Raw genomic sequence first — 22961 nt, 5'->3', positions numbered from 1 at the left:
GCAGAAGAAGAAGAAAGCAATGAAGAAATCAGCAAAGCGAACTTCGACGCCCCTTACCACACGGGCCCCGAGGCCTGGTCCCTTCACCCCTCTACAGATGGCGTGTACGTAGTTGCCTTTCTATATATACACTTACATTTCGGCAAGTCTTTCGCTGCGCGGACTTTGTATATTGCTTATCTGGTTAAACGCATGCGTGAGCATTGGTTCCCGTTACGCTCATGATGTTGACTTTCGTACTCCTCTTTCAACCCATCTCACCCTCCCTCCGTGCACGGTAGTAGACCTGAGAATCATTGCCGTTTCAGCGTCATTACTGCATTAAATAAACTTCCATCTGTCTCTTTGCAATTAGATTTTGAAAAAAAAAAATGTAAGCTCATCAGTTGTCAAGACGCATAGTCTGACATCTACAGTAAGCTTGCATCGAATTCGCACAAGTGCATCAGGCTGCATTGCTGATTTTAAGAAGTACCTAGAAACAATTTTATTTGTTTTTTTCTTGTGACTACAGTTATGACACTTGTAGTCGTGTGCATGTGTGGAGTACGAAGGTCGTTTTGCCTGCCGGTAGGGCACAGCGATTTGATCTCTGCTCGTCACTGCTCTGAATGTTCGGTTTTCAACCGTTTGCAACGAAAACAACTCGAAAACTACTAAGATCCATTGACGGGTGCCATTTAAATAGGCTGAGCCTGTATTTTTACGAGGAGGAAGCTTGACATGTTAAAAACTGTAGCGTCACTTTTATTGTAGAATGTAGAACTTATGTCAGCCGTCCTCAGAAAGCGAGATAAAATGAAATTAATCGGGGTACCAAGTCTACCGGATGAGGTTGAGAATGGCGGCATTTTGGGTTGGTTCGAGGTACAGTGCTCAATCAATGAAATTGCGCAACTTCGTTTTTTTTTTTTTGTTCTTCTACTGTCCTACGTAAGTGACTCTTGCATTTGAACCACAAATTTTGCTGACACGAAGTATCTCTGGATCAACTTGGGAGTGAAAAAAGTTATAGCGACGTTTTGCCTGCCTGTGGGGCGAAGCACGGCTAGACGTAGCTTTTGGAGCATAATATTACCCGCATGAGTGCACCTGCACTGACCTCTGTCGATGCCTTGTAACCGCAGTTGGTATGCACTCGAACGCGATGACTTTCGACGTATATACTCATTGTGGCTCACATCTGGGTGAGGCGAATTTTTCTCAGGCGCAAGACATATGGTACAGTTTTTCGTTACAATCCGGAGGAGGTCCTTCCCGTTCGCTTTTTCTCTTCCTGTCGCTTTTTACTAGAGAGCAGTTTTAAAACGTGCTGAGCGTGCACAGAGCGAGTTTGTAGCTCTATACCAAAGAACAGTTTTAAAACGTGCTGAGTGCGCACAGAGCGAATTTGTAGTTCTATACCAGAGAGCAGTTTTAAAACGTGCTGAGCGCGCACAGAGCGAGTTTGTAGTTCTATACCAGAGAGCAGTTTTAAAACGTGCTGAGCGCGCACAGAGCGAGTTTGTAGTTCTATACCGGTCCCACAGAAGATTACAGAAGCATATTTACAAATAAAACGGTTCACGACATGTCAGTACAGATTACCCCCACGAATAATCTATATCGATTTCTACGGATACATTAGTACAATAGCGTTGTTATTCGTTCAGGCCGATAAATTCTTGTTTTTGTTTTATGAAGCGAATTGGTTGTTGCTACCCAGTCGCTCTTCGCGTCTTATCCTCAATTGTGAATATGGTAACTGCGCAACCTAATTTTAAAACCACGAACCAACTTGCCCGACAACGTATTCAGCCGAGGAAAATTACGCAGCTCCCCTTTTCCCACACACGCTCTCTGGACATTTACAAACGTATGGTCATACAAACACAAGCCGAAACGATACCGCCGTGCTCGAAATTACCGATATTCACAATCTACTTGTATCTGCCCGTGGGATAGTGAAGTAATAAATACATAGACTGAAATGCTTTCTATGCTTCTCTCTTCTTCCCCTTTTAATATTACAGCATTAAAGTAAAGGCCCCGGAAAATACGGCGCTGGCGTTGTGAGTGAAAAGTTACGAGCGTGTTTAGGGCTGGTGGTAGTTGGCAGGTTACATGGCCGTGCACTAGTTGGTTGGTCGGCGAGATATTTTTGGTATGACAGGATCACGTGACATGAAATTTTATGCAGCCGCCAACTCGGGCTATACCTGTGAGATGGGAGTGTGAGAGGAGAATCGATCATGGCAACCTTTGATCCCGAGTTTGACACGTTACTTTCAGGCTACACAGGCACGTGAATACGCCTTTGATTGAAACGGGGCTTTATATCTCTATCGGGTCGTCTTTCACATAATGTCGTAGCTGTATGCTAACTGTATGCTAACAAGTAGATGCTAGATCTTAGAGCCAGAGATCAACTAAGGTGCAGGCACATGAACGAGGATTCGCAAAACCAAAACAAAGTGGGAGGCATAAACGCTGTCGTGCCACGATTTTAAATGCGGAGCTTGAGTGTCCTTCAAATTTTTAACGTTGGAAGGAAAAATCAGCTTGTCCTCGTAGCCTTCAAAGACGTTTTGCACATCTCCATCTCTGTCTATCTTGCAGGCATCGTATTCACCGTGGTAATCATGGTGGGGTCCCTGTTCCTGGTGCTCAACCTTCTCCTACGCACCAGTACTTCGTTCAACCCCGGGATGCAGGCACGGCGAGCTACTGACCCAATCAGTGTCAGTTCACCTAGGAACTTTACAACGCTACCCGCCTGAGCTCGCCACCGTATAGGCGCTATCCCTAATTAAAACACCTTTCCTACGCAGCTGTTCAGCGTTCATCGATTGATATCGCAGCTTGTAGGGTGTTCATAGCATGATGTGCGCCAAATGTATTCACGGCCAGTGGACAAACGGGGGAAGGCAGACGGACGGGTAGCCAAGCAGACAGGCAAAGCAGAAAAGGCGAGAACGTTTGGGAAAAAAGAAATAAAAGATGCAAACGTTCACTTGCTTTCGTACGCTATACTACGCGCTACAAAGTTGTCTCATAGCCATGCCTTTACCTTTTACTTTAGTTGGGCGCAGTGCATGTTTGGTATTGACGCCCTCACCGGCTTTCACTTTACACGGAACTCAGCAAACTATCCCTTCATGACAAACTCAGAACAGGCTCTCAGATGTAGTCGGCACATAAGGTAGTAGCAAATATTTCTGTTACCAATCTGACTGTCATTTCTCGCAGCAGATGAGCCCAGCTACTCGCGTGTTTTGTAGCATTGTGAGCCAAGTCTGTAACGAGTATGGCTCGTACAACGCAAATTTTTACTCAGCAGATCGGTGATTTTTGGATTCTGAAAGAGCATTCTGCCTCGAATTTCGTAAACAAAAATGTCAGTTTGAGGGCTAAGAGCACATATATTTGTGGCACAAAAATGTTTCTGAGACAATTCTCACGAATATCGATTATAAAGGAGGACATCACAGACCATCCTTCTTTGTCGCTTAGACCACCTGCAGCTGCTACTCATCTAGAGCGCTGACGGAAAGTTTTACGGAGGGAGGAACGAAAGCGGGGGGGGGGGGTAAAGGTTCTTTGTTCGGCGCGTTAAACGGTTGTGGTATGGCCTGAACTGCGAGGCGCACAAAGGTGACCCTTTCTTTTGTTTGCTTAATCAGCGCTCTGGGTGAGTGCAAAGAATGATGCGAAAGGAAGTGCCACGCGCGTCACAAAAACGACTGTTCTTGTGCAGCGGACTTTCTTTGCGGAACAAGTCGTAACCGCTTATGTGTGACTCGTCCAATTCCTCTCTTACCTGTCACGTCAGTGTGAAAGCAGCGCGCACTCGCCAGTCCTAAATGCACTCTTCAGCTCAAAGCAGCTTGTGCCGACACGTGACAACACTCAAGGCCACCGCGCTGCTGACGGCCATCGCACGCATGGCCGGTTTCCCAAGCCCAACAATGACGACGTTCGCATGCCGTCCGTACATTCTCTCATTGTTCTGTACCAACTGTTGGGCAAGTAATCCTCCTCTACCGCGTCTGCTTGCCTTCCTGGCATTATAGCGAGGAAGAGCCTTCATTTTCTCCGAAGCGAAAAACGAGCCGTACGTTCAGACATGTGGTCGACCAGTGTTTATTTGGTTGTTTCCAGCAAGGCACACTTTTTATGACGTGCACAGTGCATGAGAATGGTATTGAACGTATTGAAGAAGGTATTGAAGAATTTTCCGTGATGGCGGGAGGTCGATTTTATCAATTCAATCCCTTCTGCTTTTCAAGGACCCACTGGACGAGCTGAGGTCGGGCGAACTTACCCAGCTTCGTTCGCGGAATTTTATCGACGAATGTGACGCCACCTTCCAGATGGCAACCCTTTGGGGCGTTAGCTGAAAAATGAGAGGAGGTCAGGAGGTTGGCTATAAAAAAATTAAAACAAGAAATACAAATATGTATTCATACTTTAAACTGAGTTAGCAGAAAAACCAAGGGTATTACTGCTGAAATCTTGTATTCGCGGTGTGAAGCAATGAAATCATTCGCCGCTTGCCGGTGGCTACCACCACTTAGGTCGCTCAACTTTAATCAGTACACATCTGTCTTACTGCTGTACTGTGAACCAACAATCGTTCTGTGCTATCCGTTTAGCTTCAGTGTCAGTGTTAGCTTTGGTACAGCGGAGTACAGAAATAGTCCAAGTCACGTGAGCAAGTCAAATACAAAAATTCTTGTAAGCGAAATGTTGTAATGTTTGGAACCATGTTGCTTTGCTGGCTCCACTCATAGCTTCCATTGCAATGTTGAGAAACTTTGAGGCAAGATAATGTGACAGATATCGCGGCCTTCTTGCCTTGAACTTAAGCACTGCGATTTAACGCTTACGTGAGTACTCGATATTTAAACGAGCATCCTTTCATGGGTGGCAACCTTGAGCATACTGCCGAATAAAGGGGACTCTGGATACCTGTTCCTTCTGATCCTGCATAAAACACCTAAATGGTATACACCACATCGATAGACCGATATACTACAGACACCGCGCCATTAACTGTGCTCGCCCTTGCAAAAGCAATTCACGCAACTATTAGACAAAATGAATAGCAACCTTCAACAAAACGTTGAATGTGTTCGGACACCGCTGTTTCATCTCCGTGCTCTGGTACAATTACGGCGTGGGCCACTTCTCCGGCCTCGGGATGCGGCAAGCCCACAACGGCACAGTCGTGGACCTCTGGGCACTTGAGCAACACAGCTTCGACTTCCACAGGCCAGTACTTGCTTCCGCGACAGATGAAGAAGTCGCTGAGCCGCTGCACCAGGTACAGCCAGCCATTGTCGTCATAGTAGCACTGGTCGCCTGCGTTAAAAACGTGGTGTAGTCGTATTCACCAAACACAACTATTAACAAGGCAATTTCCGAGACACGAGTCAGGCGAAATAAATTCGATTTTCTGCGGATCTCTGTCACTGTTTCTGTTCGTCAGGAAATTATGTTGTCAGTGGTAACGAATGACGCTGCTTCACTACTGCCCGTCCCTAAATGTCGTATTGAGACGACAAAAATGTTCTCTGTGTTAAGACAAGGTTTCCTATCAACATACGAAAGCATAGCGGCTCCGCAAATCGATTTATTATTGCAATGTTGAGCTGCCTGGCGTGAGAAAATTAAAGGGTGCTGATTCGAACACATAGTATTCTCTTTGTGTGCATTGTTCTTTGTGTGTAGTGAAAAACCTCAGTAGCTACATAGAATATATGTGGCTGCATTTAGCAGTTGTGTGTCAGTTAGTAGTTTCTTAGTGTATCTGTAATTTTTCTTTCCTATTTAAGGGATAGCCCAGTTTTGATCCTCTGTCGCTCTGCTTTGGGCTTCCATTTATTGTTTACCTTCCTGAAATAAATTTATTCTATCTGATTTATTTATTTTCCCAGAAAAGTATTTCGTTAAAGTTTTCGCACGGCTAAGAAGTTCACACAGTGCATAGGAAGAGGATGAGGACGCATGACCATAACCTCAAACCAAGAACCGAATGCTATCTTTTCTGGTTGTGATAGAATCGTGGAGCCTAGGAAAATTCTGCACGAGAACATTAAAACATTATAAAAACGGTAGATAAATAATCTTCTGAATTGATATAGGTAAAGCGGATGTTATGGCTTTTCTTTTCGCTAGGCGTGAAAACTAAGGTCTTTCATTTCCTTATCCGAGAGCTACAGCAAATAGCCCGTGCACAGCTTTCACTGGAAATATTCTAGAATTGTTGTCAGGGTGGGGTTAGGGTAGAACTAACAAAACACAAATGACATCTCAGAGTAGAAGAGAAGAATAAAGGAGCCAAACTGTTTACATGTCTTATCTGCGTCACTCATTCTCGCAATAACAAGGAAACTGGGACCAAGTGTAAGAAAATTTGGGAATATATATATATATATATATATATATATATATATATATATATATATATATATTGAATTTGGGCTAACAGGTGTAGGAGGCCAAGCCACAGTCTCTTCTGGCGATTGCCTTCGGAAAAAAAAAAAAAAAAAACTCCTATGCTTGAACATGTTTGCACTGCCACAGTAATTCTAGGACATTTATATAATAGTTGGCACGTCAAATGTAAACCTAGGTTTCTGAATATCACTTTTTGGGTGCCTGTTCCGGAGTTCGGGATAATATAGAAATAAGCGAAGGTATTAAGGCACGTCAGATGAAAAGTTGGAGTTTTGAATATCTCTTTTTGGGTGTCTATTCCAGAGTTCGAAATATTGTAATATAGAGATAAGCAAAGGTATTAAAACGAGGGCCTCATATGCCCATTAGCACTTAACCCGCACCCGGTGTCCATGAAGCGAAAATTGCGAGCATGCATTTGGCAGGTAGTATAGCTGGCACTGATTTGCAGGCCATTTGTGACGTCACGGGAAAACTTGCCATGGCAAAATTAGCAGGAGCTGCCATTTTGGGCATTAATAGTGAGCAAAACGCAATAACTTAAGAATCATGAATGCCTTATTTAGGAAACGGAAAGAGCGGAAGTGGACATGGGAAAGCCATAGCGGGGAGACTAAAATGAAAGTGACTTCATACTGCGCCTTAACCCTGGAATTATGCAGGGTGTAGACGCAATCGGAACGGTGCGGTGCAGTGACCGCTGGATGGTAAGGTCTCAAATAAGTCTTATTTTGAAGAGGGAGCGAATTAATAAGGAAAATTTTTATCAACGCATTCAAGATCACACTATTAATAGATATTCAGCTTTAATCGAGGAAGATGACTTTAATGTAGAAGCAAGGAACGATAACTTCGGAGATACCATTACTCAGTGCGCGGTAGAAGATGCGGTAGGATATTTAGAGAAGATATCGGTAAATTGCCAAGCAGATGTAAGATTTGATTACGAAACGCCAAATTATGAAAGCCTCGAATTCAACAGGCAGGATAAAACTGTTAGAGCTGTCAAAAGTAATCAATGGATGCAAGGTGCCATAAGGAAGTATAGCACGGAGAAAATTGAGCACGCTCTAAAGAGCGGTCGTAGCCATAGCGCAATAAAAGAAAATTAGGCATAGGAAAAAACAGACCAAAGTAGGCTATGATCAGACGTATGCGCTAGGAACCGGGTAATGTCAGTACTAATACGAAAAAAATAATGAAAGCAGTCGAGGAGTTTTATGCTAACATTTACAGTAGCCAAAGTAGTCAGGGCAACAATGCGATTGTCAATAGCGAACAACAATCAGAGTTCCGCCAGTAAAGATGGACGAGGTTAAGAAACTATACGAGCTATGAAATGGGGGAGAGCAGCTAGAAAGGATCAGGCAACTACAGATTTGTCGAAGGACGGCAGGGATATCATGCTATAAAAACTGGCCACCCTGTATACGCAATGCCTGATGATGTCGATGTTACCGAAACCTTGCAAGAACGCTAACATTACCTTAATCCATAAGAAAGAGGACGCTAAGGACTTGATAATTACAGGATAATCAGATTACTGTCCGTAACGTACAATGTAATTACTAGGATAATCGCGAATAGAATCAACATAACCTTACACTTTAATCAACCAAAGGATCAAGCAGGTTTTGCGTACCAGGTGATATAGAAATGCTGGGAATATAACCAGCTTAGACATAGTATTTATTGATTATGAGAAACTACTTGACTCAAATGAAACCTCAACACTCATGCAGGCATTGGGAAATCAGGGTGTAGATGAGCCATATGTGAAAGTACTGGAAGATATATAGTGCCTGCACAGCAACCATAGTTCTGCATAAAGAAAGTAACAAAATTCCAATAATGAAAGGTGTTAGGCAAGGAGACCCGATCTCCCCAGAGCTATTTTTAGCTTTCTTAGATGGAGCATTCAGAGATAAGGAATGAGAGTAGAAAGGAATCAAGGTAGATGGAAAATATTCCAGTAATGTGCGATTCGCTGATGACATTGCTTTGCTAAGAGTACAAATCGCAAATCGCAAATAATGTTTAATGAACTAGAGAGGAAAAACAGACGGACAGGCCTTAAATTAATATGCGAAAGACGAAAGTAAAGTTCAAACGCCTCGGAATCAAACAGCTGTTTAAAATAAGTAGCGAAGCACTGGAAGTGGTAGGCGCATATGTGTACTTAGGACAGGTGATAACCGAAGATACGGACCGCGAAAGTACTTGCAGATTATGACTAGCAGCTTACCGGTATCGCTCAAGAGCAAAGTATACAACAGTTGCATCTTACCGGTACTTTTATCAATTACATTTTATCCATTAAGGCCCATCCTCCAAGGCTTAAATAATCCTAGTTCAACGCTGATGTCATGCTACTTAATAACAGTAACCGCGGCCCTACCTGTTCTATACCACCCTTGCTCGTCGGTAACGGGCTCATGTAGTTTACCCCAGTATCCACGCATCAGACCTGGACCTCGAACCACAAGTTCTCCACGTTCCCAAGGACCAAGTGGCTTCCCCGTCTCGACATCTCTTACCTGCACGAGAGGAACACCATCATTTCACGTACTGGGTTATTAATACGCCAAAGTTTGAGATGACTATTGAGTACTATATCCTAAGAGAAAAAAATAGTTAGCAAACAGGAAACGGTTCGCTTGTCATTGTTTGTAGAGGTTTTTGAAGCAAACACTTAATGAATGCTCGGAGTTTCCGTTCATTGTCGGAGTTTCCGTTCATTGTGAAGGGACAGACCTGCGGACTACGCAGATTGTTTTGTAGGCGATTATGCTAACGTGACAGACACCGAAATTTTCCTTATTTTATTCCTACACCAACAGCTCAGTAGCGGAAAGAACTATAGAACCTATCCACTCTTTCAGATTAGGTTAATATTAGTTATGCAATATTATAATACAAAGGCAGAGCGGAGTTTCAGTCATACATATAGCTGGAAGCGTTGATTCAAGTTTGTGATGAAAATTTAACCAAAGGGAAGACGAAACGCGGACAGAATGACGCAGACAATTGACGATTGGCAACTGCTGTTTATTGCAGTATCGCACGCAATTTACACCCCTTTTATTCTCATGTTTCTGTTATTACTGGCATACTGCCTTTATTATGCGTTGTTGGTACTGCATTTCTTGTGCAATGGCGGTACTGACGATGAGTGCTGTTTTTGTTTTTGACCATGAAACTCGCTTCGCTTTAATAGAAAAACGAGGCACGTCCCCACTTTCATTTTCTGTGCGTAAAAGTGTTTGTGTACTGGAATTACAATTCTGATTTTGTTTACGATTGCGTTACAAAACTGACACTGCTGAAATATATTCTTAATGACTTCATGAATTACTTATGTGTACTGCTGAGTAGCCAACTTCCAGGTTAGCGGGGATCGTTACCAAGCGGTGTAAAGCTTTTTGTTTCCCATCAAGATCGAATCCCGGCCTCGGCGGCCGCTTTTCGATGGAGGCGAAAAGCAAGGCTCCCGTGTGCTGTGCGATGTCAGTGCACGTTAAAGAACCCCAGGTGGTCTAAATTTCCGGAGTCCTCCACTACGGCGTCTCTCATAGTCTGAGTTGCTTTGAGACGTCAACCCCACAAACCAAACCAAACCAAACCAAACCAAACCAAACCAAACCTTCTTTACAAAGAAAATAAACTTGAAAATAACACAGAGCAAGAAGGCCTGGAAATCAGTGTGCCTTAGTCGCCGCATCCTTTTCATATGACATATCTTTTTTAATGCGGAGTATGAGGAAAGATGCTTGTTTAGTCAACTGCGACGAAAAAAGTTGTGGCCATTTCAAGAACGCAAGGAGAAACGTTGAAGACATATTCGCATTTATGCTACATTCAAACTGACTACCTTAAAATAGAGCAACCTTTCTTGCCAGACCGACGCAGTGCCTCAATGGTTAGGACAATGGATTACTGAACCAAGGAAGCGGGCTCGAATTCCGGCTGCTGCGTTATTTAACGTGCGCTAACAGCGTACAGCTCTTGCGGCCGTTTTTAGAGGGAGGCGAAAGCAAACCGTCCGTGTGATGTACGCTGTTAACGCACGTTAAGGAACCCCAGGTGGTCGAGATTTCCGAAGCCCTCCATTACGGCTTTTCGCATAGCCTGAGTCGCTTTGAGACGTTAAGCCATATAAGCCAAACCTTTATTGTCATCTGGACTACGTAGAGAAAGCTGTATGAATTTTTCTTTCAAGTGCTTAATTGTTCATTGGAAAGTGGTCGTAACCATACCATTGCTTCAACTCCCATAGCCAAGGGTCCAATAGACATATATTTGGACGGTCCATCGTAAAGGCCCGCTGCGATCATAGGCATCTCCGACTGGCCATACACTGGTTGCATGAAAAGAAACAAATAAACAACAGGATATTTCAGGTGATATTAACAAAGGTGCTTTATATGCCTTTAAATACAAACACATGCTGAGTGAGTAGTTCTCGAAATAAGCATCGTACAGAGAACTTAACTAGTCTAGCGCAGCTTACATAATCGTCCCTAGAATTTTGATTGCAACATATCGGCAGTGATCTTGTCATGAGTCATGCCTAGTAGTGTTATAATGCACAGTTATAGGCTGCCCTAAAGAAGTGTGAACGCAGCGCAGATGTCGCTCTTTCCTATGGTCCAGCTTGATGCACATTATAGAGCGGCACGTTCTGTTTAATAAACCGCTCTTTTCGGTTACCCTCAGGTTACTGGTGTTTTGTCAGCAGCTGCTGCTAATCTGCCACCAGTGCCAAAACTTACCAGGCCGTCACTGGGCCAGAGAAAGCTTGCTGGCGGCGCAGCCGGCGACCTACGGCAACCTGCCTCACGTGCACTTCAGCTCTCTTTTTCCGCATGGTTGTATGTCTATGTATAATAAGAGAAGCGGTAACTCCATTCTGGTTACTTTGGTATATCCTTTGATTCAGGTAAACCACCATTTTCAATACTGCTTTGATAGCACTAGTTCCATGTCGTCATTGTGTGGCTGTATCAAGGCAATTTTCCATTGTTTCGATGGCATCTAGGCTACAATTGAAGAAGTACGGACTCTCATTGAGGTGCTCTGCAGAATTAGCAATTGCACCGGCAATTAATGCCCAGAAGAAGATGGAAGCGTACGATAAGCATTTATGGGCACTTTATGCGTTTACTAGCTTATGCCTTGAGTAATGGGAAAAACTGGGTTTACATGGTTGCGTCTAACCCGGTGAATCCGAGTGCGTCTTCCATCTTTGTAGATGTGGTGGCCACGTTGACTTCAACCGTTATGTACTGCCTCAAAACGTCATAAATCGCAATATATGAAAATATAATTGGCGGGTACTCAACATTCACTAGAATAGTAGAAATAACAGGCGGCATAATCTGAATAGAAGAGGGCAGCATGCAAATGATGTGTGGTATATGGTAGTCCGTCTTCAGTTGTTAGAGCACTCACATTGTATAAACGTTTTGGGCTTTAATTCCTGCATCACTGCGTCAGCCACGCCCTTGGCTATGCACGTGGTAGCCGTGGTGATGTATCGAAGGCAGCTGGTGTCATAGTTCTTGCGCTGCTTATTTTCTAGCACACACCGTAACATGTATGGAGTTGTACTGATGGCAGTGACCTGCAGGAAGAAAAAACACAGTATCCTCAAATAAAGCAAAAATGAGCTGACGGAGCACGTGGGTGTAGGTTATTTTAGTCACTGATGGCTAAACAAAAGAGCACAATAAGGAGAAGACAGAGAGGGACAGCTGCGGCGCTACGTCTTTTACCTTGTCATGTATTTGTCTGCGATCTTTACATATACTGGCAGAGAACTTCAAAGGGATAGCATGCACGCTTGAAGTTGTTCCCCCATTCAATGGGGCGAGAGAATGAGAGGTCTCGTCGTACCACTCCCCTCTTCCTCACTTTAGTAAAAGCTCTCCGTGGCCCACCTAGTACACCCATCTCTGATGAGCCGTGAACACTGGAATGCCATTACTACCAACGGCGCCTATTATTGCTGATGTCTATTTATGCTAAACATGCCTCTAATCTCGGTGCAAATACGGAGACCGCAATTGGTGTTAAGCTTTGTTTTTCATGCTTAAAGCTCTCCACAGTGTCACGTACGTACGCGTTTAAAGAAAGCCTTCAGCTGCCGAGAGAGAGAGAGAGAGAGAGAGATAGATAGAGAGAGAGAGAGAGAGAGAGAGAGAGAGAGAGAGAGAGAGAGAGAGAGAGAGAGAGAGAGAGAGTGAGCGCTTCTCAGTTGTTTTTGGCCTCGATTCTTTATCCCGGCAATCACTTTATGTGCACCGTTTAACTGTCAAAGCAGATATTACTGTGGCTGTTCTTACCCTGTGTCTCTGTATTGCCTCAAGTACAGCAGTGTCGTCAGCGGTCTCGAGAAATATGGCCGAGGCACCTTGGACGATGGCCTTGCTTACGCAATCGAAAAGTGCGTACACATGACCCAACGACGTGGTGCAGAGCTGGACGTCTTCCGCACCTAGTGGCATATGTCGCGGGTGACTGGTAAGTGAGAAAAACAAGTTCCTGTTTTTATTTTCAAGCTCTTAACAAAACGGAACTGGAGCTTGACATTGCAGGGTGTCACACCTGATTTATAGCCGGAACGTATTATCCGACCCCTTTAGGGTAAACAAATATGAAGCAGTATAGATCTCGGTCAGCCATTGTACTAACAAAATCTGTTACGCAGTTTAGCCGAATCCATGAACAGCTTTCAAGATAAGCATTTAGTTAAGAATCATGCAATTTAGCCGCATGAAGGGGAAAGGAAAGCTTCAAAGGAATATTTTTCGGGATTTAATGCAAGTGCTAGATCGATAGAAAGGAGGAACAAGAAACAAAAAGAGGAAAGCCCCGGGAGACGCGGAAGCGATGGTCTCTTTAATTTAGATTGGGCTGGCTGCACCATACAGAAAAAGTGCGACAGCGGTGTCAAGCTTCCTGTGAGCGTGCAGTACCAGTTCAGCTATACAGGTGGAGCTGCTACACTGGTGTGCGACGGCAGCTGCCAAAACGAGCACTCAAGTGTAGGCCTACAGCCTAGCTGCTGTCAACGCGTGGCCAGTTTGCGGTCATGTGTTGACGAAGCTTTCATAGATCTATTGCGCTCGGAAATCGGCGAGGACTACGGCGACAATGGAGCACACTGCCATGGCAAGTTCGATAATGTGCTCATTATGGCCACCCATGCTTCGGTGCGTGAAGGTGCACTGGCGTGCCTGGGTACCGGAGGAAATTATATGCAGGTTTCACGAGTATAAGTTCAATTCAGACTGTCTAGGAAGACTTTTGACATGGTTCAGTATGGGGTAATAAATTCCGGGTTCCAGCCTCCAACCCAAATACATTGTTGTTGATGCCGCTGAGGAAAATTGACGCCTCAGTGCGCGATGTACATTGACTCAAAAATGTCGGTGTCGCAGCCATACGTCTGAAAAGATTAAGGTCAACGCCATGAACCACGATACCGCAAAAAGGACAAAAAGAAAGGCAATACGATGCTGCAGTATTTATCGTTCGTGGCCACCGCTGCATGTGGCCCATACTACAGAAAAACACTCCTCCTGCACACCAGCAAATCAAAATATTGATCGCCCGCATGCAACATTGATTTACAAGAACGATGCGTAACGTCGTCTGCTCTTAGCCGAGTGGCATGTATGCCATGCTGTACTTTTTTGTGCAGTTCTTCTGGAGCGAGTGCAGGATGGATGAGAACTCTCGCACAACAAGTCCTTTAACTTTTCAAAACGAGGAGAGAAGTGCAGAGGGCAGCACAACAAGGACGACGGTGCTGCTGTCCTTGAACTCGTGCAGCCAAATCATTGAACTATCGACGGTAAAAACAGCTATCGATATCACTCTCGATAGTACTCTCGATAATGCTATTGATAGCATTATCGATAGTACTGTCGACTTTATGATTTCAACTACGCGCTCTCTCTAAACTCCACACAGATACCCTCAGAGCCTGGGTCATTCTGTGACGCTAAGCCTCAAAAAGCCATGACGCCAGTATGGTATCGAAACTGTTTTCGAAAATAATGGTGGCCAACAAGTGCATAATCACGACAGTCTTACTATAGTAATGATTAATATCGATAGTTGTTACACTATTCCTCGTTTAAAAAAAAACTATCAATACTCTTGATAGTCAATTTACCTATAGTTTTGCATCATTAACCTCTAGTTTTCACAACGTGATGTCATAAAATCTATGAAATACCGTCAACAACAACAAAAAGGGACAGCCAATAACATCTTATTGGCAACTCTGGGAATTTATGAAGATTTTAAGCTGATAATCACACCATATTCCTCATGGACTACTTTATCCGGCAATAAGAAAAAAAAAAGGTTTTAATATGCAAAGTAGAGGTAGTTTAAAAGAGCGAAAACCGGGAAAACCCGACATTGTGGGTATATCCCTCATGAAAAATATCTCGTGCGCGGTGACTGTTTCAAATAACGACTGTTAATATAAGCGTGTATAGTTTTTGCTCTGCAATTACTAAAAACAAAGTCAAATTTTTTGTCTTCAAGCACATTCAATAGCGAATATCAACGAACTAACTTGAGACTTTGACGTCACACACGCAATGCTGGTCGCAGAAATCGCTCCGTATAAGTCCACGAAATCAAACCTTTGAAAATTCATTTTCCCTTCAAAAGAACAGCCCCTTGCTGCGAATTTTGAAAAATGTGTCGTAAGAAAGCGAAGAAAGTACTGTGAAATGTTCAACAAAATAAGTAAAGGCACAAAAAACTGTGCCAAAATTCCATTGAGGTAAATGGAGTGTGTGACGCTTTTGTACTTCAACACGAATTTCGATCTTTCTTTAGGTATATGTTTGGCCGGGATATTTTGCTGATCTGCAGTAGTGAGAGCCTGTTTGAGGGGGCTAGGCAGTCTAGTCCTCGGTAATTTACGGTAGGGGTCATTTTTGAGAATGACAGCTACAAGAATGTGAGAGAAAGGGATGGATGAAGAGCCACAAATACAAAGTGACAGTCGCTTGGTCCTGCTTAACAGACACGCTGGATTCGCCTTTTGCTCGTGTTACAAGAGCCTTAATCCTTGATTTCATGGATTTGAAATTCTCTCTCAAAAGCACTCGTCGACTGCCGACCACTCCGCTTTCACGTCAGTCGTTTTCAAAGACTTTTTCCTTGTCTCCAGTTTGCTTCCTCTGCACAGTCAAGAAAAGCGATTGCTTGACTCGCACGGGGTTGCCAATATCGACAAGCAAGACTCATTGTACGGCGAAATTTTAAAACAAGTGCGATTATATTGTCACGGTGTTGGCGACTGGGGCTAGATTAACAGAGCCGGTACAGGTAGAATCACACGGTCCAAGGTTTAGATACGTCCTGCGAGTCAGGAGCCGATTCACTTCAACGTCGTCTTTCACTCTGAGCGCCCCCTGGCATTCCTCCCTCCTTAAGCGTAACGCACACAGTTACACGTGCACACAAGCGTACAAAAGCAACCTCCCCCCTCAAAAAAAAGTTTGTAGATGTAGTTTGTCAGTCACCGTGCAAAGTACGGCTTCAGTCGCAAGACATGAACTGTCTCTGGACGAGGTAGCCGACGGCCTGTGTGCTCTGATCCATCCGGGAGCACCTCGTAATTGACGTTACTGATGCGTCGCACGATTTTATACGGTCCGAAGTAGCGGCAAATTAGCTTGTCTGAAAGGCCGCGGCGTCGAACAGGAGTCCACACCCACACCTGGTCCCCGGTGTTGTAGGAAGCTTGTCTGTGGCGGAGGTTGTACCGGCGTGAATCCCTGTCCTGTTGCTGGGTGATGTGGACGCGTGCTAGTTGGCGTGCTTGTTCAGCATCTTGGGCAAACTGCTCGGCGTCAGAACAAAGTTCGGTATCTGTTTGGTAAGGGAGCATTGCGTCCAGCATCGTCCGAACCTCCCTGCCGTAAACGAGGCGAAACGGCGTGAAACGTGTAGTCTCTTGGACTGCCGTATTGTATACGAACGTCACATATGGTACGATCGCATCCCAAGTCTTGTGCTGGGCGTCGACGTACATCGCCAGCATATCCGCGATGGTCTTATTAAGCCTTTCCGTCAGCCCATTGGTCTGCGGATGGTAAGCAGTAGCTTTTCGATGCGCCGTACCACTGAGATGAAAGACTTCGGCCATCATTTTTGAAGTAAAGGCAGTCCCTCTATCAGTAATAATACAGGTAGGAGCACCGTGCCGTAGTATGATCTGGTGTACAAAGAAATGGGCAACTTCAGACGCTGTACCACTAGGTAACGCTTTGGTCTCGGCATAGCGAGTCAGATAGTCTGTGGCGATGATTATCCAACGGTTGCCACCAGAGGACCGAGGGAAAGGACCGAGAAGGTCCATGCCGACTTGATCAAATGGTGCTCGTGGTGGTATTATGGGCATGAGGAGGCCCGCAGGCTTTGATTGCGGAACCTTCCGACGCTGACATTGCCGACAGCTCTTTACATAGCGCTTAACAACAGTGGCAAGGTTGGGCCAGTAGAATGTCTGTCGTATCCTAGCAAGTGTGCGAGAATAGCCCAAGTGGCCAGATGTTGGTTCATCGTGGCACGCGGAAAGGATTTCCTCTCTCAGAGCTGTGGGTACCACGAGGAGGTAGGTTCTTGACTCGGATCTAGAGTTCTGCTTATAAAGCACACCACCTCTCAGGCAGAAAGTTGAGAGGCTCCGAGAAAAGCACTTAGGTATGGTGGCTGGCTGACCTTCTAAATAATCAATCAGTGCTCGTAAATCTGGATCTGCACGCTGCTGATGTGACATATCTGAAGCATCAACAGCTCCGAGGAAACTGTCAGCGTCATCCGTGTCTGGTGGAGCGAGCTCGACAGGCGCGCGGGAGAGCGTGTCAGCATCTTTATGCTTATGTCCGGACTTATAAACAATAGTGAGATCGAACTCCTGTAGGCGAAGGCTCCATCGCGCCAGGCGGCCGCATGGGTCACGCAGGTTGGCCAGCCAACACAAAGAATGGTGGTCAGTGACAACTTTAAATGGGCGACCATAAAGATAGGGGCGAAATTTCGCAGCAGCCCAAATAATGGCGAGGCATTCCTTTTCAGTAGTTGAATAGTTCGTCTCGGCGCGGGATAAAGTACGGCTGGCATAGGCGATGACTCGTTCAACACCCTCTTGACGTTGCACGAGAACCGCCCCAAGGCCAATGTTACTGGCGTCGGTGTGTATTTCTGTCTCCCCCTGCTCATCGAAATGGGCTAGAACAGGCGGCGATTGGAGACGGAGACGCAGCTCGGCAAAATCAGCTTCTTGTTCGTGCGTCCAAACAAAAGGGGTGTCTCCCCGGGTGAGCTGAGTCAGCGGTACAGCGAGATCAGCGAAGTTATCGATAAAACGCCGGTAGTAACTGCACAAGCCGAGAAATCGGCGAACAGCTTTCTTGTCACGTGGAATCGGAAATTCCGCAACAGCAGCAATCTTGTCAGGGTCGGGCTTCACGCCGGCGGCGCTGACGACATGGCCGAGAAATTTAAGCTCTTGGTAGCCAAAGTGGCATTTCTGTGGCTTAAGTGTCAAGTTAGCGGATCGAAGGGCTTCAAGTACTGACCGCAGGCGCTGAAGATGTTGTGCAAATGATTCTGCGAAGACCACCACGTCATCTAGGTAGACTAGACAACACTGCCATTTAAGGCCGGCGAGGACAGTGTCCATCATCCGCTGAAATGTGGCCGGCGCGGAACACAGGCCGAAAGGTAGAACTTTAAATTCGTAAAGGCCGTCGGGTGTGACGAAGGCCGTCTTCTCACGATCTTGCTCATCGACCTCAATCTGCCAGTAGCCACTTTTTAGATCGATGGACGAAAAATACTTTGCACGCCGAAGGCGGTCGAGAGAGTCGTCAATCCGCGGGAAGGGGTAGACATCCTTCTTGGTTACGGCGTTCAGTTTGCGGTAATCGACGCAAAAACGTAACGTGCCGTCTTTCTTTTTAACTAAAACGACCGGGGAGGACCACGGGCTATTGGAAGGCTGGATAATCTCATTTTCGAGCATTTCCTTAACTTGTGACCTAATAACTTCGCGCTCGGTCGAAGAGACGCGGTAGGGGTGCTGGCGGATTGGGTGCACATTATCGAACGTCACGATCTGGTGCTTGGCGATGGGAGTTTGATTTACTTTTGACGACGATGCAAAACACTCTTTGAATTCGAGTAACAATGAAAACAGCTGGTCGCGCTGGCTGACCGATAGCTCTGAGCTGACATTGAGATTGTCGAGGGATGTGGGCGGTGGCACGGTTTCTGCTGACAAGCACTCGGAGACATCAGATATGCGTTCGGCGAAAGCTACGGAAGTGTCACGAAAAAGGTGCCGATACTCGTGCGAGAAATTTGTAACAAGTACCTTGGACTGACCACGGTGAAGATGTATCAAACTGCGGGCCACGCAGACTCCTTGTGTCAACAGTAACGATACGTTAGTTTCGGCTATTGCGTCACCATCGTTAAGGGCATTGCATTTGACATTAACGAAGGTGCTGGTTCGGGGTGGCAGAGTGACACTGTCCTCATAAACTCGAAGCACATTGAGTGGTCGCTTTGCACCGCTGAGGGCCACTGCTTTTTCAGTAGAAAACGAGACCTTAGAATTCCGGAGGTCAATAATTGCGCCATATTCACGAAGGAAATCTACGCCCAGAATCAGGTCACGCGAACAGCTTTTCAGAGCAAGGCAGCTTACCACAAATGTTGATTCTTGAATTTGAACTCTGGCCGTGCACATGCCCAGAGGAGTAATCAGATGACCACCCGCGGTGCGAACGTTTGTGCCAGCCCACGGAGTCAAAACCTTCTTGAGAACTGCGGCAAACTGGCTGCTCAAAATAGAATAATCAGCGCCAGTATCCAACAGAGCCCGAACATGGCGACCATCCAGTACTACGGGTATGTCCAACGAAATCTGCTCGCGAATGTCAGGCTTCTGAGTCTTTGAGTGCTCTGCGTTGGTGTATGCGGTCTGCTTCACCTGCAATTCGTCGTCGTTGCAGGTGCGTTGTTGCAGCGTCCGTTCCACCGGCAGTTCGTCGTCGTTGCGGGTGCCTTGTTGCGTCATGTGTCCCACCGGCAATTCGTCGTCGTTGCGGGTGCGTGGTTGCGTCGTTTGTTCCACCGGCAATTCGTCGTCGTTGCGGGTGCGTCGTTTCGTCGTCGGTTCCACCGGCAATTCGTCGTCGTTGCGGGTGCGTCGTTTCGTCGTCGGTTCCACCGGCAATTCGTCGTGGTTGCAGGTGCGTCGTGGTGGCGTCGAGGTGGCGGTATGATCGGTAACCGCGGACTTTTCCAATGTCGATGCGTAGTCTTTCCGTGTCCGCATCAATGGGGGGTCTCCCGCGCCGCGATGTCCCGCGAGCCTACCCCCGAAGGTCGCTGGTTTCAGTTTTCCCTCTGGGGACTGGGCGAGCGGCCCTGCGCTGCCCATGAGGAACTCGTAGCAGATGGCGACGGGCGAGACCTGGGTGACGGTGATCTAGATGGTCGCAGACGAGACGGAACGATCCGGCGCTGATCATTGACGAAATCTTCAACGGCTCGAGGCCGTTCGCCGTAGCGAGGCCGCGGAGAATCAGCGGAAAACCCTTCGAGACCTAGTCGACGGTAGGGACAGCGCCGATAGACATGACCCGGTTCGCCGCAGTGAAAGCATAGCGGCCGTCGGTCGGGGGTACGCCACTCGTCTGCTTTCCGTGTAGGCGGTCGAGAATCTGTGACGTACTGGATCACGGGGGCTGCTGTTTTCGGCCCAGCTACGTTCGGAGGAATCAGGGACGGCGACGAGGGCGGAGAGTATTGCAGCACCTGGGAGTATGTAGGGCGGTGACACTCTGGTGGTGTAGGAGGAGGAGTAGGGCCAGGTTCACCGATTGGAAATGGAGGCCGGAGCGCTTGCTGCACCTCGTCGCGGACAACGCTGGCGATGGAGGAAGGAGCTGGTTGAGGTGTGCCATACATCAGTCGGAGTTCGTCGCGCACAACGGAACGTATGAGCTCCCGTAGCGCCGATGTGTCCATGCTATGCGATGGGAACTCAGCAGAGACGGAGGCGGCGTGGATGGTGGGATCCCGTGCCGAAGCTCGCTGCTGAAGCACTTTCTCTATAGTGGATGTTTCAGCAAAGAATTCTGCAACAGTTTTCGGCGGGCTGCGCACCAGGCTAGCGAAAAGCTGCTCTTTGACGCCACGCATGAGGTAGCGCAGCTTTTTGTCCTCGGACATCGTAGGATCCGCACGCTTAAACAGGCGCGTCATGTCTTCAATATACGCCGCTACAGTTTCGTTAGGCATTTGGATCCGAGTGTGTAGAGCGCGTTCGGCCCGTTCGCGGCGATCTGAGCTTCCGTAAGTTGCCGCAAGATGACGTTTGAACTCACTCCAAGACGACAGCTGCTCTTCATGGTTCTTGAACCACGTCCGAACGCCATCCTCGAGGCTGAAATATACATTTCGAAGCCGTGCGGCGTCATCCCAGAGGTTGAATGTAGCTACCCTTTCGTAGTGCTGCAACCAGTCGTCGACGTCTTCATAGGTGTCCCCGTGAAAGGTCTTTGGGACGCGGGGGTTTTGCAACGTCACGGGTCGCGCCAGGCATTGCGACGACGTCGTGGCTACTGGTAGTCATGCCCGAGGGGGAAAACTCAGGTGGTAGGCCTCGTTGCCTGCGGCTAGTGCGGTGAACGGGCGTTTCCTCGAATATATGACCAGCACTCCTGCTTAGCGTAGGGGTACGGGACATCAGACCTGACCTCCACCAGATTTGTCACGGTGTTGGCGACTGGGGCTAGATTAACAGAGCCGGTACAGGTAGAATCACACGGTCCAAGGTTTAGATACGTCCTGCGAGTCCGGAGCCGATTCACTTCAACGTCGTCTTTCACTCTGAGCGCCCCCTGGCAATATGCACAGCCGGACCCTTTCAGCAGTCCTGAGTAGTGCCTCAGTCATATGGTTGGTATACTGACTGCCACCATATTGAATCTGCTGGGGCATCCTTTTCAGGCCGTGAAAACCACGAATACAGCAAGCTCTTCTGTTCCCTTGTGGCCCCTTTAGCCGTCAAGTCTGTGCGGTCTTGGAAACACTCAAGGATGAAATTGTCATCTTTGTCTAGCACAGCGTTTGCGGGGAAATGGTAGGCCTATAGTTTGATTATACCAGCGTGCTTTCTCTTTCATGTGCATTTTAGCCCAACTTTGTTAAAAGCCCCATTATAAGAAGATACGGTGTCGGGTCTGTGAGCGAGAAATCCCAACATGCCTCAGGTTGGTGGTAGGAGGTAGTTTGGAGCTGCCATGGCCGGGAACTGATAGGGTTTGAAGGGTTCGTAGGGTTCTTTGACGTCACGGCCCCACTAGACATGCGTACATTGGTAGGAGCCAAGGCTAACTATCTCGGGCTTCCATTTTGAGACGGGGGGAAGAGGAATGTTGAACCGTCCATGACATTTGCATCCAGATCGAGTTCGGCACGCAAGGCTAGGTTAAGCTTAGCTTTATATTTATTTGGGGTGTACTTTAACATAACGCAGCAGCTTATGGCTATATCTAGAAGCATATGTGTGAGATAATGTAAATGATTGGTGGTTAAGCGAGTTACAAAGTGAATGCACTCGAACTAGGACCCGCAAGGGGAACCGCTGATTAGAGACGTTAATGCCATCGCATCGTAAACCGTAACGGCGAAGATTAGATGTACCAATTAAATGTTTGTCAACAATACATTCCTTACGCTTATCTTACGTGCTAAATGCACACTACAATTGCTTTACGCCAGCAGCTCAATGCGTGCAAATACATATCTGCGTGTTCCTTACTTGGCTCGGCTGGATCTTATTTTTGGAATATAATTCTGAAAGCGTAACGAATACTGCCGTCGAATATACGGCGGTTCTCAGGAACAAAACTGCAAATACTCCCTAACGACAATAGAATTATTATTTAGTGAAAGGAAAACTTGGTCTCCGGCAATGATAGAAATAAACAATGTTCGGACATGCTAGTAAATCCTTGTAACGGCTCATCCACGTACCTATTCGCCTGGACATTGCCCAAGAGAGATTCATGAGTGTGCACCACAAGCTTGGGCTTGCCAGTCGTTCCGCTCGTCGAAGTGAGGTAGCAGATCTGGCCTTCCCGGTACTCGATAGGGGGCGGCATCAGACCGTTGGAGGTACGGCCTTTCTCTAATAGCTTGGTCCATGTTATCACGCTGCTTGTCCTGCAGTTGCCCTCTTTGTGCTCTGGTTCGCCAAATACTAGGACGTACTGTAGAAAATTAGAGGAAATAATATCAACTAAAATGTTTCCTTCTGCGTTTGTTTTGAGGTGTAAGACAGTACCAGCTGAAAAGTCTTGCAAGCAGGTTAGCCTGGGGCAGCGGCTTTGGCGTACCGCACCTTTTGTGATAGGGCAGCGCATAGTGTTTTTTTTGTTGTATCAGCTGCGAAGTTACCGGATATA

At 46.5% G+C, this 22961-nt stretch overlaps 1 protein-coding gene across 1 annotated transcript in view; it reads right to left on the bottom strand.

Annotated features, from left to right (window-relative positions):
- Positions 1–4109: 4109 nt before the first annotated feature.
- The window catches only part of LOC146185322 (uncharacterized), a 35170-nt gene continuing 16318 nt past the window's right edge, over positions 4110–22961 (bottom strand). Inside the window, exons 4-10 of the mRNA XM_084605510.1 lie at positions 22531–22766; positions 12786–12960; positions 11893–12064; positions 10698–10798; positions 8840–8978; positions 5092–5343; positions 4110–4375 (exon numbers count right to left, since the gene is read on the bottom strand). Of these exons, the coding sequence (XP_084461636.1) occupies positions 4242–4375; positions 5092–5343; positions 8840–8978; positions 10698–10798; positions 11893–12064; positions 12786–12960; positions 22531–22766 (1209 nt within the window). The 3' untranslated portion in view covers positions 4110–4241. The remainder of the gene's footprint in view (positions 4376–5091; positions 5344–8839; positions 8979–10697; positions 10799–11892; positions 12065–12785; positions 12961–22530; positions 22767–22961) is intronic.

Source organism: Amblyomma maculatum, chromosome 6, assembly GCF_055883805.1.
Source record: "Amblyomma maculatum isolate TAMU_Amacu chromosome 6, ASM5588380v1, whole genome shotgun sequence".
NCBI classification, from domain to species: domain Eukaryota; kingdom Metazoa; phylum Arthropoda; class Arachnida; order Ixodida; family Ixodidae; genus Amblyomma; species Amblyomma maculatum.
This window is presented reverse-complemented; position numbering and strand designations above follow the sequence as displayed.